Below are 18,471 nucleotides of genomic sequence, written 5' to 3'. Positions count from 1 at the left end.
GTTTATGCCCACTAAATACCTAATAACTCCTCCTTATCAAGCTTAACATGGTGTAGAACATCACCATTCCAACTGAAATCCCTAGCAACAATGTCTTTCACCTCTGTGAATGCAGTTGAGAAATATTAATTTAAGACTTCACCCACATCCACTGGCTCCATGACAGGTTGCCTCTTTGGTCTCTAATAGTTCCCTCTCTTTCCCAGGTAATCCTCTTACTTTTAATACATTACAAAATACCTTGGGCTTTTTCTTGATCCTATCTGTGTAAAATATTTTATGGCCCCTCTTTGCTCCCCTCACTTCATTTTTAACCAACCCCCTACACTCTGTATACTTTTGAAGGGCCTCCCTTTATTTTTGTTAAGCTATTTTTCTAATGGAACCTGTTCAGCTGGAACAGGTGGGTCTTGAACCCAGCCCTCCTGGTCGGGGGGAGGGACACTACCAGTGCCATAAGAGGGCCACCCCTCCCCTCTTTTTATTGTGCTGTACCTATTCTCTTCACCTGTTCAAGTTATTTCACCCTGGCTCAGTCTCTCTCCTCATCCTGGAAGTGTTTCCTTCTGTCGAGAAGGTAGTACTCATGTTAGATTACTGTAACACAGACACCTAGTGTTTTACAAAACTGCATATTATCCAGAAAGCAAGTGTTAGTCAATTATTGATCCAGTAGAGGTGCCACGTCCAAACCAATTCTGTGCTGATGATCACATTCAGTAAACATTCAGCATGAGTCGAGCTTAATAATTAGGAGCTGAAACCCCAGCTGATTTGCTCTTTCTGTGTGTAATTCTTGGGTCACCGAGTAGTGATCAAGGAAAGGCACCTTCGCTTGTCTGACCCAAGGGTTCTTAGGCCAGTTATAGTGCCTCAGTTAGAAGCAAAGTGCTGGAAATTTGAAGTGTACTCAGAAAATGCTGGAGAAATTCAGGACTGCCAACATCTGTAGACAGAGAAACAGAGTTGACATTTCAAATTGCTTCTTATGCTGTACCTCAAACATTGACCTAACTGAGATCATCTCAGTGCCCAGTCCATGAACTGCACCTGATTCAGGCTGACAAGAAAGAAACTGTCCTCTCTCTAAATTGCGGAACAGGGTAACGGCACATGCAGGCTGGTGCAGGTACATATAAACTAACTGATATTCCAAGGCGAGCACTTACACCATCACAAATCTGTTTGTTTTGAGTCATTAACAGGCCATCTTTGAATTCTAAGGTACTGGAGTATGTGTGAGGTTCTTGTGTCAATTAGTGCTTATGTTTGAGAATCTCCACGCTCAAACTGTATCCTTTCGTTTTGTGTGCTCTTTTTTTCCAGATCCTCCAACTGCAATGAGGAGCTCCTCCAGTGCAGACCAGGCTGTGGTGTCTCCACAGACAGACGCTGGCAACTACTTGGGTCAGGCAGGCAGATGCTCGTACAATCCCCGGTGTCATTGGGCAGACAAATCTCGGCTTGATTTGAAGACGCTGAAGTTTACGAGTGGTGCAGTTTTGCAGGTGGAGACCATTCCACCTGGGATCCTGGACAAAGTTGTCATGTTTTACTGCTGTGTTTCATGTGGCAAAGTGTTCTGGGAGGGTTCTCACTTCAACCGAATAGTGTCCCAATTCCAGGAGGTGCTCCATGTGACTGACAAGAAGACATTTTACCACCCGTGACAGGTTTTGATGCTGCATTGGGAAGTCAATATTCATCTTAGAATAGGCAGAGGAAATGCTCGTCAGTGAGGCAGTGCCTAGTTTTGCTGCTTTATTTCTCCACACATTGCAGCTCTTCTATTAAGCACGCTGTTGATACCGGTCTGAAGAAAGCATGCCGGGGTTACATCCAATCATTGCGTCAGTGATTGGCGAGTCAAACTATTTGCCACCTGTTCCCACCTGACCCTACCACTCACCCTGTCCTCATCCTGCCACTGACCCCACCTTCACTATTGCAGGTGAGAAAGTGCCTGTTCTGAAGCTGCTGCATGTTATTCTGGTCTGCGTGGTTGTTTTAATGGCCACAGAGACTGATTTGAATCAAAAGCTGCAAGTTTCTAAAGTGAGTCTCTCAATCTTCTACCAGAAATTCTGCAAAGTGCAGGTAGCTCTTTTTTTTAAAAGAGGTTTCCTGGATCACATTTTACAGTAATAAACTGGACATTTGCCAAGTTGCTGTGCTGTTTGTTACTACTGAAATAAGAGAATATGATTGCCGTAATGCCATAAGGTGCATTGCTAAAGATTTCATTTTAAATATTTCAAGAAAAATCCTAAACAGATGTAAAGAACATTATAATTTTTATTGATTGGCTAAAGGATAGAGAAAGCCATTTGGCCCATCATGTCCATGTTGGTTCAGCAAGGACAACTCAACCAAATTCCACCCATCACCATTTCCATCCAGCCCTGCAATTCTTTCTGCTCTGAAAATGGTGCAATTTGCAAAATGATGCTCTTTTAAAACCTGCCATTGCAACAGGCTTCTTCACATTTGTGCACATTGTACTCTAAATCCACTCTTCACAAAAAAAATTGTTTCTCCTCATATTGCCCTTGCTTCTGCTGCCAATTTACTGAAATATCTCTCTCTGGTTTTTGATCATTTCACCAAGGGAGCAGTTTTTCACAATCTACTCTGTCCAAACATGTCTTGATTTTGAACACCTTGGTAAGATCTCCTGTCAACTTCCTCCCACAAGAAGAACAGTCCCAGCTTCTCCCATCTATCCATGTTTCTGAAGTTCCTCATTCCTGGAACTCCTGCTGTGCATATTTTGACACCCTCTTAAAAGCCTTTATATCCTTCTTAAAGTGGGTGTCCACAGATGGACACAGTACTCCAGTTAAGGCCAAACCAGTTTCTGACACAAGTCTAATGTAATTTTTTTTAAAAAACTTGTTTCTTGGGATGTGGGTGTCTCTGTGTCAGCCAGCATTTATTGACCATCCCTAGCTGGCCTTGAGAAGGTGGTGGTGGTGAGTTTCCCTCTTCATAACTCCAAGATAAAGACCCAGTGACACTGGATGAACAGTGATATAACTCCAAATCAGGATGGCGAGTTGCTTGAAGAGATAATTGCAGGTGATGGTGTTCTCGTGGATCTGTTGTATTGTCCTTCTAGATGGAAATGGTCGTGGATTTGGGAGGTGCTCTCTAAGGATCTTTGCTGAATTTCTGCAGTGCATTTTGTAGACAGTACACACAGTTATTACTGAGCATTGGTAGTGGAGGGAGTGAATGTTTCTGAAGGTGGTGCCAATCAAGTGGGCTACTATGTCCTGGATGGTGTCAAGCTTCTTGAGCATGTCACGCACCCATCCGAGGCAAGTAAGGAGTATTCCATCACACTCCTATAGATGGTGGACAGGCTTTGGGATTCAAAAAATTAGTCACTCACTGCAGGATTCCTCACCTCTGACCAGCTCTTTTAGCCACAATATATGGTTTGTCCAGTTCAGTTTCCAGACACTCACGTGAGTTATTTGAGCTGTAATGTCCTGAAATAATTTTGGTTGTCTGAAAACTCCTGAGAGGGAAGCCTGTCATTGCTGCAATAATAGCGGATGAAGTTTAATCCAGGCAAATTATTTGATGCATTTTAGGAGATCTCTTGGAGGAGAGAAATATGCAGTAACGGGTAGTACCCTTAGTAGCATAAATATACATAGCGATCTAGCCGTATGGGTCCACAGTTCCCTGAAATTGGCAACACAAGTGGATAAGACAGTCAAGAAGACATGTGGCACGCTTGTCTTCATCGGTCAGGCCCACAGTATAAAAATTGACAGGTCATGTTGCAGCTGTACCGAATTTTACTTAGGACATATTTGGAATATTGGTTGCTGCACAACCAGAAGGTTATGGCGACTTTACCAGGATGTTGCCTGTGTTGGAGGGTATTAGCTATGAGGACAGATTGGATAAACATGGTTTATTTTCACTTGAACATCGAAAGATGAGGGGCGATCTGTTAGAAGTTGACGATATTATTAGAGACTTGGATAGAATGGATTGTCAGAGTCTTTTTCTCAGTGTGGAAGTGTCACTTACTAGAGAATATAGGTTTAACAACAATGACCTGAAATTTCCCCAAGTTCAACTGGATGAGTTTACTTTGTCGGGGCTAAGGACAGCACAAAGAACAGTACTACACAGGAACAGGACCTTCAACCAACAAGATTGCTCTGACACACAATGCCTTTCTAAGCTAAAAACCTTTTGTCTCTATGTTGTCCGTATCCCTCCATAATCCATGCCTATTCATACATCTGTCATATATATTGTTATTCCATACATCTGCCTCTTAAACCTTGCTATTCTATCTGCTCCACCAGCTCTGCTGGCAGTATACTCCAGGCACTTACCACCCTCCCTGTGAAAGATTTGCTTTTCTCAGCTGCTTTAAACTTGCCCCTTTTGTTTTAAACCTATGTTTCTTAGAAATGCATTTTCCTTTCTGCATTAAATCTCCCAAAATGCATCAATCTGCATTTGTCTAGATTAAACTCCATCTACCATCTGCCTGGGGTGGCTTAGTGGGTAGCACTGCTGCCTCACAGCACCAGGGATCCGGGTTCAATTCCACTGTCTCTGTGGAGTTTGCACGTTCTCCCTTTGTCTGCTTGGGTTTCTTCTGGGTGCTCTGGTTTCCTCCCACATTCCAAAGATGTGCAGGTTAGGTGGATTGGCCATGCTAAATTGCCCGTAGTGTTCAGGGATGTGTAGATTAGGTGGGTTATAGGAAGATGGGTCTGGGTAGGATGCTCTGAAGGTCAGCGTGGACTTGTTGGGCCAAAGGGCCCGTTTCTACACTTGTAGCCATTTTATGAAATCGTTCTCCAGCCAAGCTCATCCCTCTCCTGCTGTATCCTATGGCAATTCTCTTCACCATCCGCAGCTCGCCCAAGCTTTTTGTTATCTGCAAAGTAACTAATTGGGCCACCTACATTCTCCTCCAAATCATTTATAAATATTACGAACACCATTGGGCACAGATTTCCAAGTGGAAAAACACCCTCTAATGCTAATCTCTGTCTTCTATGACTAAACCAGTTATGTATCCATCTTACTGGCTAAATGCGGGTCCCATGTGACTTTTGTATCAATCTGCCGTATCAATTTGCTAAAGTCCATTTAGATATCTACCACCCTGCGCTAATCAATCATATTCGTCACTTCCTCAGAAAACTGAATCTAATTTTGAGACATGTCCTTCCCTGCACAAAGCTATGCTGCCTATCACCAATAAGTACATATTTTCCCAAATGTGAGTAAATCCTATCACTAAGAATCTCCTCCAGTAATTTCCTTACGACTGCATAATGTTGACTGGCCTGTAGGATTATCCCTGTTGCCCTTAAATAAAGGAACAACATAGGATATTCTGCAGTCCTCTGGGACCTCTCCTGTGACTAAAGAGGATACAAAGATTCCATACAAGGTCCCAGCAGTTTCCTCACCTGCCCCTACCCCCCACCCAACCATTCTGGGTCCCATTAGGCCCTGGAAATTTTCCATCTTAATGTTTTTCAAAACACTCATCATCACTTCCTCTCTTATGTCGACATGCCGTAGAATATCAACAAAGTCCTCCCAAGACTTAGCATACACCATGACCTTCTTCTTTGTGAATACTGATGCAAAGTATTTGTTAAAGACCTCACCCACTTCCTCCAGCTCCATGCATAAATTCCCTCCTTTGTCCTTGAGTGGACCTAACCTTTCCCTATATATAAAAGGCTTTGGAACTTTGCTTAAACTTGTTTGCCAAAGACATTTCATGACCTTGCTTAGCCCTCCTAATTCCTTATAGAGTCATAGAAATGTACAGCATGCAAAAAACATTTCAGTCCAACCTATCCATGCCAGCCAGATATCTGAAATTAATTTTGTCCTATTTAACAGGATTTGGCCCCTATCCATCTTAAACCCTTCCTGTTCATGTACCAATCCAGATACCTTTTACATGTTGTAATTATACCAGCCTCCGCCACTTCCTCTGGCAATTTTCAGTTCTTTCCTTCTGTCTTTGTATTCTTTGAGGGCTCTGTCTGTCTTCAGTTTCTTATACCTTACATATGCCTCCTTTTATTTTGAGTATGGTCTCAGTTTCTCTTGCCATCCAATGTTCCTGAATCTTGTCATCCTCATCCTTCCCAGTTTGGGTGCGGCCAGGGGCATTCAGCTCCTAACCTCATTACAGCCTTGGTTCAAACATATGCAGAAGAATTCCAAAGCTTTGAGGTGAGAGTGACAGGCCTTGGCGTCAAATCCATATTTAACCGAGCAGGGCATCAAGGAACCCTAGGAAAACTGAAATCAGTTGGAATCGGGGCAAGCTCTCCACTGGTTGATGTCGTATCTACCACGTAGGAAGATGTTTGTGGTTGTTAGTGATCAGTCATCAAAGCTCAAGGACATCTGTACATGTGTTCTTCAGGATATGTCCTTAGCCTAGCCGTCTTTAGCTGCTTCATCAATTATCTTGCCTCCACTATAAGGTCAGAAGTGGGGAAATTTGATGATGATTGCGAAATGTTCAGCACCATTTGTGACTTCTCAGATACTGAAGCAGTTTACGTACAAATGCAACTAGGCCTGAAGTAACAGGCTTGGACTGACAAGTGGCAAATAATATTCACACCAAACAAATGCCAGGTAATAATTATCAATAAGAGACAATCTAGCCAAACCACGCCTTGACATTCGATGGTATTATCATCACTGAATCCCCCACTATCAAAATCCTGAGGTTTCCTATTGACCAGAATCTCAACTGGACTCACCATATAAACACAGTAACTACAAAAATAGATCAAAGGTTAGGAATACTTTGAAACCCAAGACCATGTCCATCTAGAAGGATAAGAGAAATAGGTTACTAGGAACACCACCACGTGCAACTCCCCTCCAAGCCACTCGCCATCCTGACTTGGAAATATGTCACTGTTCCTTCATTGTTGTTGGGTCAAAATCCTGAAATTCCTTCCATTAGGGCATTATGGACCTACCTACAGCACATGAATTGCAGTGGTTCAAGAAGGAATCTCATCACCACCTTCCAAAGGGTAACTAGGGATAACAATAAGTGCTGGCCCAGCCAGCACAGCCCACGTCCCTTGAATGAATAAAATTAAAGGTTTCAAAAGTGACCTGCATAAATTTTGGATTTAGCGGGCTTTGAAGTTAGGACTAGAGAATAGGATGAGCTGGATAACTCTTTTGGGACCTAATGCACACATGATCAGTTGAATGGCCTCCTTGTCTGGTAAAATTCTATGATTCTATGGCAGATGTGGATTAAAACATTTTCATCCGAGGGCCTTCTTGGTGCTGTAGATCTCTATGACTATATGAACCACAGGTAAACAGGAGTGAAGAAGTCATTTGGTATGCTTGCCTTTATTGGTCAGTGCCTTGAGTATCGGAGTTGGGATGTCATGTTGTGCTGTACCATATATTGGTAAGGCCATTTCTGGAAAATTGCATTCAATTTTGGTCATTCTGCTAAAGGAAAGATGTTGTTAAACTTGAAAGGGTGCAGAAAAGATTTACCATCATGTTGCTGGGTTTGGAGAATTTGAGCTACAGAGAGAGACTGAATAAGCTGGGGTTATTTTCCCTGGAGCATCATTAACTAAACCTTCCAGAGGTTTATAACATCATGAGGGACAGGGTGAATAGTCAAGGTCTTTTCCCTATTGTAGGAGAGTCCAAAACTAGAGGGGATAGGTTTAAGGTGAGAGAAGAAGGATATAAAAGGGATCTACAGGGCAACTTTTCACATAGAGGGTTGTCATATATGGAACAAGCTGCCAGAGGAAGTGGTAGAGATTGGTACAGTTACAGCATTTAAAAAAGCATGTGGATGGGTACATGAATAGGAAGGGTTTAGAAGGTTATGGGCAAATGCTGGCAAATGGGATTATATTGATTTAGCATGTCTGGTCACCAAAAACAAATTGGACTGAAGGATCTCTTCCTGTGCTGTATAACGCTCTGACTCTTGACACACACACACAGGATATGCCCTGCAGCCCACATCTTCACCAGGTCCTGTCCAATATCCAGGCTGAGCAGCTGTGCACAAAAACTGGACATCCCAGCATGACTTTACACCTAAAAGAGCAAGGAGGAAAGAACGATTTATGTGTAAAACCTTTTCACCTCAACCTTTCAATTGTTCACCAAAACCCCTTCCCCTGCTGGGATTTGGGAAAATAGACCTCTCAGGTAAGCCCTTCCAAATCTGTCAGAATATGCCAGCATTGGCCTGTGTGTCTGCTGTGTTCACCATAACTTCCAACCCTGAAGCCCTGAGGGATCAGGATTGTACCTTCCTGCTCGCATTCTCTCTCTCACTCACTCTCTCTCTCTCTCTCTCTCACTCACACACACACACACACACCCTATTTACATGTTTCAGGATGACATTGAGTCCCACTCAGGCTCAGTTCCTTCCTTCCCTTGGAGCTTGTGACCTTCTGTTCCCAGGGTTTTAAACCCTCTCAGAGACCTAAACCCTCTTTCACCCCTAGCCTAAGACCCTCACTCAACCTAGGACTCCACACACTCCCACCCCACTGGTTGAGAGTCTCCCCAACCCCATTTCTCTCAGGTCTAAAACTCTCCCTGCAGTGAAACCCATATGCTTAGTAAATGTCAGCATCTCAAAGAACTTCACCTCAGAGGATGGTCAAACTGCTGTAGTATTAAGGCATTGAAAGGAGGTCAGGAAGGATTGACAAAGAATTGCTGTGGGGGTCAGTATTGTTAGGAGAATGATAAGAAAATTAAATATATATGTCTCAATGAATAGAGAGAGAGAAATTGATTTCAATTATTGAGGAATGGTCACCAGAACTATTTGGACAGCTTTTAAGTAAACAAATATCCAGATGTGCTGATCAGAGGGCTTTAAACTAAATACTAGGAGTTTGGCCAGGGTTCATACAAGGAATGATTTGGAATGTTAAGTGGAAAGAACAAGAGTTGAGATGTGGGTAATGGCAGCCATTAGTATGAAGTTGGAAGAGACAGAGTGTACAAAGATAAAAATGCTGTGTGATCAGGTATGTGGCAGATCTTTGATTCCTCTTTAGCCACAGGCAAGGTCCCAGAAGACTAGAGAATAGCCAGTGTTCTTGCTTTGTTCAAGAAGGGCAACAGGGATAATCCAGAAAAGTATAGGCTGGTGAGCCTTCCATCAGTGGTACGGCAATTGTTGGGGAAGATTCTTAGTGACAGGATTTATTTGCATATGGAGAAGAATAGTCTAACTAGGGATAATCAGCATGGCTTTCTGCAGGGGAGGTCTTGTCTCACAAACTTGATTGAGTTTTTTGAGGAAGAGATGACGACGATTAATGAGGGTGAGGTCATTGTCTACGCGGACTTTAATAAAGCACTTGACAAGGTCCCTAATGGTCGGCTGGAGGAATCAAACTGCATGGAATCCGTGGTGAGTTGGTAATTTGGATACATAATTTGCTTGGCCATAGAAGACAGAGTGTAGTTGTAGAGGGGCTTTTCTGACTGGAGATCTGTGACCAGTGGAGTTCTGCAAGGATCAGTGTTGCAAGCTGTGTTGTCTGTCAGATATATAAATGATTTGGATGAAGCTGTTGGTGTTCTGATTAGCAAGTCTGCAGATCACATGAAAATTGATAGGGTTGTGTATAGTGAGGAAGGATATTGAAAGGATGCAGCTGGATATGGATCAGCTCTAAATTTAGATGGAGAAATGGCAGATGCAGTTTAATTCAGACAAGTGAGAGGTGATTTTAGGATGTCAATTTCAAGAGGAAAGTATACAGTAAATGGCTGGACCCTCAGGAGCATTGATATACTGAGGGATCTTGGGGTCCAAGACCATAGCTTCCTACAAGTGGCAACACAAGTGGATAAGGTATCAAAGAGGGCAGATGGCCTGCTTGCCTTCATCAATAAGGGCATTGGGTAGAAAAGGTTGCACGTTATGCGCAAGACTTTGGTCAGGCCACATTTAAAGTCATTGAGTCATGAAGTAATACAGCATGCAAACAGGTACCATGCTGACCATGGTGCCCACTCAGCTATTTCCGTTTGTCTGCGTTTGGTCCAAATCCCTCTAAACCCTTCCCACCCATGTACCTATCCAAATATTTTATAGTACCAGCCTCAACCACTTTCTCTGGCAGTTCATTCCATATACACACCACTGTCTGTGTGAATTAGTTGCCCCTCAGGGCAATTAAATTAAACCTTTGGCCTCTTACCTTAAACCTATGCCCGTCATGATTTTATACACCTCAATAAGGTCACCCCTCATTCTCCTATGTTCGAAGGAATGAAATCCTATACTGGACAACCTCTCCCTATAACTCAGGCCTACTAGTCCTGGCAACATCCTTGTAAAATCTTCTTTATACACTTCCTAGTCTAACTATGTCTTTCCTATAACAGGATGAGAAAAACTGTACAGAATACCCCAAGTGCAGCTTCACCAATGACGTATACAACTGTAACATAACGTCCCAACTCCAGTACTCAATGTCTCAACCGATGAAGGCCAGCATGCTAAATGCCTTCTTCACCACCCTGTCAACCTGTGATGCCGCTTTCAACGAGCTATGTACTTGTACTCCTGTGCCCCGGTGTTCCACAACATTCCTCACACCCTTACCATTCACTGTATAAGTCCTACCTTGGTTTGACTTTCCAAAGTGTAACACCTCACACTAATAAGTATTGAACCACATTTGCCAATCCTCAGCCCATTTCCCCATCTGATCAAGACCCATCTGTATTTTTTGATTTGAGAGATTTTCCTCGTAAGTGTGCTCCTACACTTTATAGTCATCTAGGGATTGACTTGAGCCTGATAACTAACACCCAATGCCTTCTTCTTTCTCTTTACCAGAGCCTCAATATCGCTCATCAGTCAGGGATCTCTAACCTGCCAGCTTTTCCCTTCACCGTGACAGGGACATACTGTTCCAGGACTCTTGACATCACACTTTTAATCGCCTCCCATTTGCCAGTCATTCCTTTTCCTTCAAAAAGACTCACCCAGTCGACTGCTGCTAGATCCTGCTTAATGGCCCCAAAATTGGATCCTGCTCCAGTTTAGTATCTTAACCTGTGGACAATATCCTATCTTTTTCCATTACTGTATGAGTTATGGTCACTGGACCCAAAGTGCTGTCTGACTGACACTTCAGCCTTAGAATCTTAGACTTTGGGTCCAATGTTGCAGCCTCCCGAGTAGGGCCCTCTACATGTTGATTTAAGAAACTTTCTTGAATATGTTTGATAAATTCCACCCCTTTCTGGCCTTGTACACTCTGAGTGGCCCAGTCAATAAAGGGGATATTAAAATCTCCAACGAGTGCTACTCTGTTATTCCTACAGATATCTGCAATCTCTACTCATCTGCTCCTCTTGTACCCATTGGCTATTTGGTCTACACTATAGTCCCAACAGAGTGACCATCCCCATTTTGTTTCCAAGTTCTAAACATATGGTCTCATTTGATGACTGCTTAATAATATCCTCTACAAGTGCTGTTTGTTATGTGCTCCCTTATCAAAAGGGCAACTCCCCCTCCTCACTTACTTATACTTCTCTCACCCCTGTAGCTTCTGTATCCTGGAACATTGAGCTGCCAGGCCTGCCCTTCTCTCAGCTATGTTTCTGTTATGGCGATAATACCCAGTCCATAGAGCCAATCCACGCACTCTGCTCATCTGCCTTACCAGGCAGGCCTCGTGTATTGAAATAAATGTGCTTTAAACTAGAGGTCTTTTCCCTCCCTTTACTGTGCCCCTGGCTATTCTGAATAGTAAACTTATTCTCAATGGCTATGTATTTAGAGTACTATGCGCAGTTCTGTTTCCTGGTCTATAGGAAGGATGTGGAGGCTTTGAAAAGGGCGCAGAAGAGGTTTACCAGGATGCTGCCTAGATTGAAGTGTACTAGTCACAAGGAGAAGTTGGACAAGCTTGGATTGTTTTGCTAGAGCATCAAAAACTGAGGGGCATCCTGGGAGAAGTACGTAAACTTATGAGAGACCTGGATAGTTGGAGAGTCTTTCCTAGGGTGGAAATGTCAAATACGTGGGTGTGCCTGGGGGATGGAGTCAGTTAGGTTTAAGATTGGAGTGAGAATGTTTAAAGTAAGGAAAGCTTTTTTTAAAAAAGAGGATAGTAGATGTCAGAAATGCGCTGCCAGGAGAGGCGGGAGAAGTAGGTGTGATAGCAAATCTTAAGAGGCTTTTAGACAGACAAATGAACAGGTAGAAAATAGAGGGATACAGACCATGTGCAGGCAGATGGGATTAGTTTAGTATAGCATCATGGCTCAGACATGATAGGCCAAAGGACCTGTTCCTGTGCTGTACTGTCTTATGTTCTGTATGGTAAGAGTAGGGAAAGTGGCTTTAAGCTAAAGAGGGATAGCAGGGCATAGATCTGTCTCATTAACCTGGCCCAGGAGAAGGCCTTTGGATGTGCTCTCAGAAATCGGGTTTGATGGGAAATGTGTAATTGTCTACGAACGCTACAACAAACATCAAAAACATGGTTTAAATCAATGTCTGGGAAACAGAAAGCATTCTGATCTAATCTGGAGTCAGTCAAGGTTGCTGTCTCTCCCCTGTCCTGTTTGTGTGTTGTATAGAAACCTTTGCCAAGTTTTTCAGGAAGGCTATGAGGAAAAGAGTGGCGATGATTCAGGAAGTGGAGGCACTTTGCTCAAACCCTCCCTGCAAATGGACAACATCCCTGTTTTTTGCTCAGATCCACTTTGGGTGTGCTGATTAATTAATATCTGAGACTAATTCAAACTGCCTCAGGAGCCAAGGTAAATCCAGGCAAGAGAAATGCCATTCTCTTTGGACCTGAGTCAGCCAATCCTTTGTTCCCTTCACTGCTAGGTCAGATTACTTGAATGTTGCCGGGCATAAATTCAGAGGAGCTAGGGGAGGCAGTAAAATCTGAAAGGAGTGAGTGTCCATGCGAGAAACAAAATTGAACATTACTTCCTTCCCGTTGTGGAATAAGGACCTTAGCATCAGGTTCAAGACTGTCTAGGTGTTGCTGTGCATGACACAGGTCTTCACTTCTTTGCTATGATGATCATTCAAGCCATCTTCTGCTTTCTCTAACTGTCAACGATGGACTGTGTTTACGCATAGCTCTAGATAAAGGTAGATACCCACCATTGATCTCATCTTGATCATCTTTGTGTGTCACTGCACTAAGCTGTCCATAGACGGTCTGTACATAAACACCAAGTGTCAGTACGTACTGAGACTCTACCTGTCCCTGGGGCTGAGAGGATGGGTTTGACCAGGTTGCCACAAACTTGGATCTTGGCATACCACCTGTCTGTCATGGAGATGTTTGTGCAGACAAACTCCTTTGACCACAAGTCTATCAAACAGTGGTCAGCCTGGAAGCCCGGCAGGGAAATGAGAAAGTTGTTCTCTTCAGGTGGTTCTCTAAGCAGATTCAAGAGTCATTTGGCAGAATGCTTCATCACCAGAACTTTCCCAGCAAGCAGTAAGACTTAGCCTCGTTGATGGTGAGAAGGGCCCTTCCTGTCAGCTCCTCCATACAAACTTGGAGCCTCACCAGACACGGCCCCCACCCTGCCTTTTACCTTTTACCTTTAAGCTGGCCGTGGTAGGGAAGAGACTATTGCCGACCTCCTCATTCAGGAACATGTTATGCAGCCCTGTTATGGACCAGACCAGACCAGACTCCGTCAAAATGTTTTATGAAGGTAGTCTAGACCCTAACTTCTTCTGATTTTAAATGCAAATATAACATGCTGTGTTCCAGATGCAAATTGACTGGTCAAACTACTTGACTTAAGCAAAATGCAATTTATTCAAACACTATACTTAAAGTACAACAAAAGAAAGAAGAACTTAGAGTAACAACTCTACTGGAAAACCTAACAGAATAATAAATACAGTAGCTATTACTAATTAACTGTTCCAATGCAGTAAAATCCCATAAACATTCCCCTTGGCAAAAAGGCAAATTCAAGAAAATAAATAAATTTGTCTCACAGGTAACCCAGAAGCAGAGAGAAACCCCAGCTTCTAGATGTAAGCAAGAGAGAGAAAAATAAAGCTTCTACTTCTTCAAAACTCCAGCAGTTTCTATCCTGTTGAGACTCTAAAGCTAAATACAAACACTAAAAAAAACTTGAAAGCCTGGTCTATGAGAACTAGCTACATCCAGCCAGGCTGCTTCTATTGTTCCAACTTTTTAAAAAAAGCTGAAGGCCTCACAAGCTGTTTATTTTTCTGACTTCCAAGTAAATAGCTCATCACCTCTAACTTAAAACCTCTCTTTAACAACAAAGGACAAAATAACTGTCTTAAAGCCACAACATCATCACACTCTGAGACAAACATCATCTATGCTGACAGAATCATTGATTTGGTGAAAGATGTCAAAACCTGCTTTTCACTGCAGGGAGTTTTCCATGACCAAATGTTACAGACTCGCGAACTCCAACATACAGGGCTATGTGCAGAGGGAGGCGCAAGTTTCATTTTGTTAACTGTTGTATAAGGTGTAGTGGGGTAAGGTTGCTAAGGGTGCTAGCTGCTTTCAATTATAATATGCCAAGGAGCTGAAAACTGTAATATCCCTCAGGCTTGAGCGTCACATAATGTAAATTGTAAGTCAAGACTATTAAAAATGTATTGAAGCATCTTAGAGTGTAACATGTTCTATGGAGAACCTTATAATGATTGTAGTATTTATAATTTGAAAGGTTTTGCCCTCAGGCTGCATCATTGACGAGGAATGTATTTCCTCAATTTCTTCAAAATTTTCTGAAGAAGGGTGAAGGCCCAAAATGTTCATCCAGCTCTACACCTTGTATATCTCAGATTCTCCAGCATCTGCAGTTCCTACTATCTCTGAAACATAAAGTTAGTGTGCAGATACGGCAAACAATTAGGAAAACTAATGGGTTTTTTTTGCAAAGAAATTGGAGGATAGCAATAAAGAAATGTTCCTACCATTTGTATGGTACTTTGGTGAGTCCACACCTGCAATAGTATGTACAGTTTTGTTCTCTTAATTTAAGGAAGACTGAACTTGCATTGGAATCAGCACAGCAAAGGTGCTCATAATTGATCTCTCAAATGAGGGAGTTGTCCTATAATGAGTTTAAGTAACTTGAGTAAATTAGGTCCATATTTTCTGGAGTTAAAAGGAAACACAAAGCTAGCACTTGGGGTGCAGCAGGTAATCAGGCAGGTTAATGGAATGTTGGCCCTTAATTCAAGGGATGTGGAGAAAGAGAAAAGCCAAGTCTTACTACAACTGTACCTGGTGGTGATGAAACCATATCTGGAGGGAGCAGTTTTGGTTCCTCCTTATTTAATGAGAAATATCACTCTGCTGGAGGTAGTTCAGAGAAAGTTCACTAGGATGATACCTGGTATGGAGGGATTTGCTTATGAGCAAAGACTAAACAGCTTAGGACAGCTAATGGGAATTTAGAAGAATAAGACGTCATCTCTTTGGAATATAACTTGTTCTTAAGGGGCTTGACAGGGTCATTGCTGAGAGGATGTTTCACCTAATGGGAGAGTTTAGGATCAGAGGGCTTAAGTCTCAGGACAAAGGTGTTCCAATTTAATACTAAGATGTGGAGGAATTATGTTTCCAAGAGGGTTGAAAGTTTTTGGAACTCACTGCTAAAGAGAACAGTGGGAACAGAGTCCTTGTGTATATCAAAAGCTGAGATAGATAGGTAAATTCTTCAGATGGGGAATGAAGGGTTATGGAGAAAGGGCAGGAAAGTGGATATGAGGAATGTGGGCTTAGCCATGATCCCATTGAATGGTGAAGCAGGCTTGAGGGCTGAATGGCCTACTCTGTTCCTATTTCTTATTTTGTATGGAATAAGAAGGGATCTCATTGAGACCAAGAGATTCTTGTAGTAGAGAATGCCAGGATCCACATCATGTCCATGGTTATAGGTGTGTTTTTGGGTGGGGCATGGTGAAATGGTATAGGTTCAAGCATTTAGAATTTAGATGAACAAAAATGTTATGAACCTTTGGAATTCTCTACCGGAGAGGGTAGAGTATATCCTCTCCACTGTTACATTTATTCAGGCTGGGATTGACAGATTTTGGGTTTCCAAAGGAATGAAGGGACATGGGGAGAGGGTGGCTAAGCGGAATTGAAGCCTAAGGCTTTGACATAATCATATAGAATGGCACAGCAAGTTCGAGGAGCTGAACGGTCTACTATTTCTTTTTAATCCGAATATTTATTCATTTCTATGTGTGTCGGTGTGAATTTGTGTCTAGCTGCCAGTCACTGTCTGAATAGTGTGACAACATTCTCTCTGTGTATCCGATTATCATTGGATTAAAAAATTTCTGAATATATCTATACTGAAAATTTCTATTTTTATTTGAATATCCGTTTTTATCTGAATAACTATCTGAATATCTGTGTTTTGATCTGAGTATGTGTGTATTTCTCTCTGGGAAGATCTGCTCTCTGGGTTCCCACGCTCCAGAATTTTAATGAATTAATTTAGGCACCGCCCACCTGTCATTGCAAAACAAGGACCGTACACGCACCACGTGGGCCCCCAGCCAATCAGAGCGCTAGGGGGATGGGCAGTGGGGTGTGATTCGCCGTCTCCGTGGAATCCCGAGGCGCCCAGCGTTCCATTGTCATGGTAATCTCCCGCGCGCCCGTCAAAAGCTGCAACGGCCAGAACCTGGTACGGGAAGTGGGGCCCAGAGTCAGAGAGGGAGCGGGGTCCTTGTGTGGAGCGAGCTAGCCTAAGGAGAGGAAGAGGGGCCCGAACAGAGGACGGGAGGCCGACCAAGAAGAAGAGAGCGAGCCCGTGCCTCAGAGGGTCACCGCTGGGAGCGGGTCCCGGAGATATCCGGCACCGAGTCCAGTAGAGAGCGGGAGCCTGCAGCCAATCGGGAATCAGAGTGAGGAGAGCCTGGGGTTGGACGTAGGAGGCCGTGGGGAGCGAAGCGCGTCTCCGGCAGCCGGTCCCCTTCTCCACCCCCCCCCCCTTCTCTCTCCCCCCCCCCCCCCCCGGCGGGTTGAACGCGGCACGTTGGGGGCCGTGGAGCCGGCGGGACGCTCCCCCGGACTGGAGCTATGAGCCAGGCCGAGCTGTCTCCGGCCGCTGCCCCGCAGCGGATGTTCCAGGAGGCGGTGAGACGCGGCAACACCCGGGAGCTGCAATCGCTGCTGCAGAACATGGCGGACTGTCCGTTCAATGTGAACTCGTTCGGGCCTGAGGGCCAGACGGCGCTGCACCAGTCCGTGATCGCGGGAAACCTGGAGCTCGTCAAACTTCTCGTCAAGTTCGGCGCCGATATACGCCTGGCCAACCGCGACGGCTGGAGCGCCCTGCACATCGCCGCGTTCGGCGGCCACCAGGACATCGTCCTCTACCTCATCACCAAGGCCAAGTACGGAGCGAGCGGGGCCCGGTGAGGCCGGAGCCGGGGATCGGATCCCGGTGAGGCCTGGGCCCGGGGCCAATTCCCCACAGGCAAGCCCCAGGGTTGCCCCCGCCGCATCTACCTCACTGGGATGGCAGCACAACACGGACTGAGGCCGGGGCTGGAGCCGGGCTCGGAGAGTGGGACAGGGCCTCGCTCCCTCTCGCCCGCCTCCCCCGGAGGCTGGCGTCGGGTGACGGAACGGTTCCCCGGCCTTGGATGGACACTCGCGGACTCTCGGTGTTTCATGTCGATGTCATTAACGTAACAATAAATCTGTGAAAGACAGAGACCGTGTCCAGTCCGGTCCGGGATCATCTTCTCTGCCCCCCCCCCCCCCCCCCCCACAAGTGGCCGCCTGAGGGGGTAACAGCAGCTCAGGGCAAAGGGTGGGTGAGCCGGGGAGGGGAGTAAACACCCCACCCCAGGGTAAGGGGCACCCTGATGGGGCAAAACAAAAAGCTCCAGAAGTCTGCTATAGGGATGAGGGTACACACCCCAGGCTTGGGTGGGTTCTGATACAAAGGTACCCACGCACCAAACAGTTTGCGATTAATGTTCGTTATCGTCCCCAGTATGAAAGCTTCCTGTGTCACACTGTTCTGTTTATAACATCCTACTCCTCGGCTGCTGCGTGTAAGTCCCTCAGCCAGTATTTTTTTTTCCTGTTTCAGATGTCTGCTCTCTTGCTTCAACTGCCTTTCTACCCCCTTCCTCTTGCAGGTTGCTTGAACTGCCATTTCTGCCTTTTTAATGTCCTGTCTGCGTGCACGTTATCTTCTGCTTGCGCTAACACTGTTACACGTATCCACTCTGCCCGCACAAGCAACCTGTTTTGCTCTTCCTTCTGGAGCTGATTGTAACGCCCCACTTCCATGTCTAAACACCACCATCTCTTGAGGAAGGGAGTAGGCTGGTTGCTGTAATGTCCATGTGGAGCATGCTTACCCAGTTTCCCCTGTCCACATTGCTTAACT

General features: G+C 44.5%; 2 protein-coding genes across 4 annotated transcripts in view; both read left to right on the top strand.

Annotated features, from left to right (window-relative positions):
- exd3 (exonuclease 3'-5' domain containing 3) overlaps positions 1-16,405 on the top strand; it is a 644,822-nt gene extending 628,417 nt beyond the window's left edge. For all 3 annotated transcript variants that reach the window (XM_059638357.1, XM_059638356.1, XM_048558801.2), the window contains one exon: positions 1,327-16,405. In XM_059638357.1, coding sequence (XP_059494340.1) covers positions 1,327-1,670 — 344 coding nt within the window. In that variant the 3' untranslated portion in view covers positions 1,671-16,405. The remainder of the gene's footprint in view (positions 1-1,326) is intronic.
- Positions 16,406-16,657: 252 nt separating this feature from the next.
- Positions 16,658-17,791, top strand: nrarpa (NOTCH regulated ankyrin repeat protein a). The gene has a single exon (XM_048559129.2). It carries the CDS (start codon positions 17,145-17,147, stop codon positions 17,484-17,486), a length of 342 nt encoding a protein of 113 aa, XP_048415086.1. The 5' UTR covers positions 16,658-17,144; the 3' UTR covers positions 17,487-17,791.
- The last annotated feature ends 680 nt before the right edge of the window (positions 17,792-18,471 follow it).

The sequence above is a fragment of the Stegostoma tigrinum genome, chromosome 29 (genome assembly GCF_030684315.1).
Source record: "Stegostoma tigrinum isolate sSteTig4 chromosome 29, sSteTig4.hap1, whole genome shotgun sequence".
Taxonomy (NCBI): domain Eukaryota; kingdom Metazoa; phylum Chordata; class Chondrichthyes; order Orectolobiformes; family Stegostomatidae; genus Stegostoma; species Stegostoma tigrinum.
The sequence above is the reverse complement of the archived record's forward strand: the minus strand, read 5'-3'. Positions and strand labels throughout refer to the sequence as shown.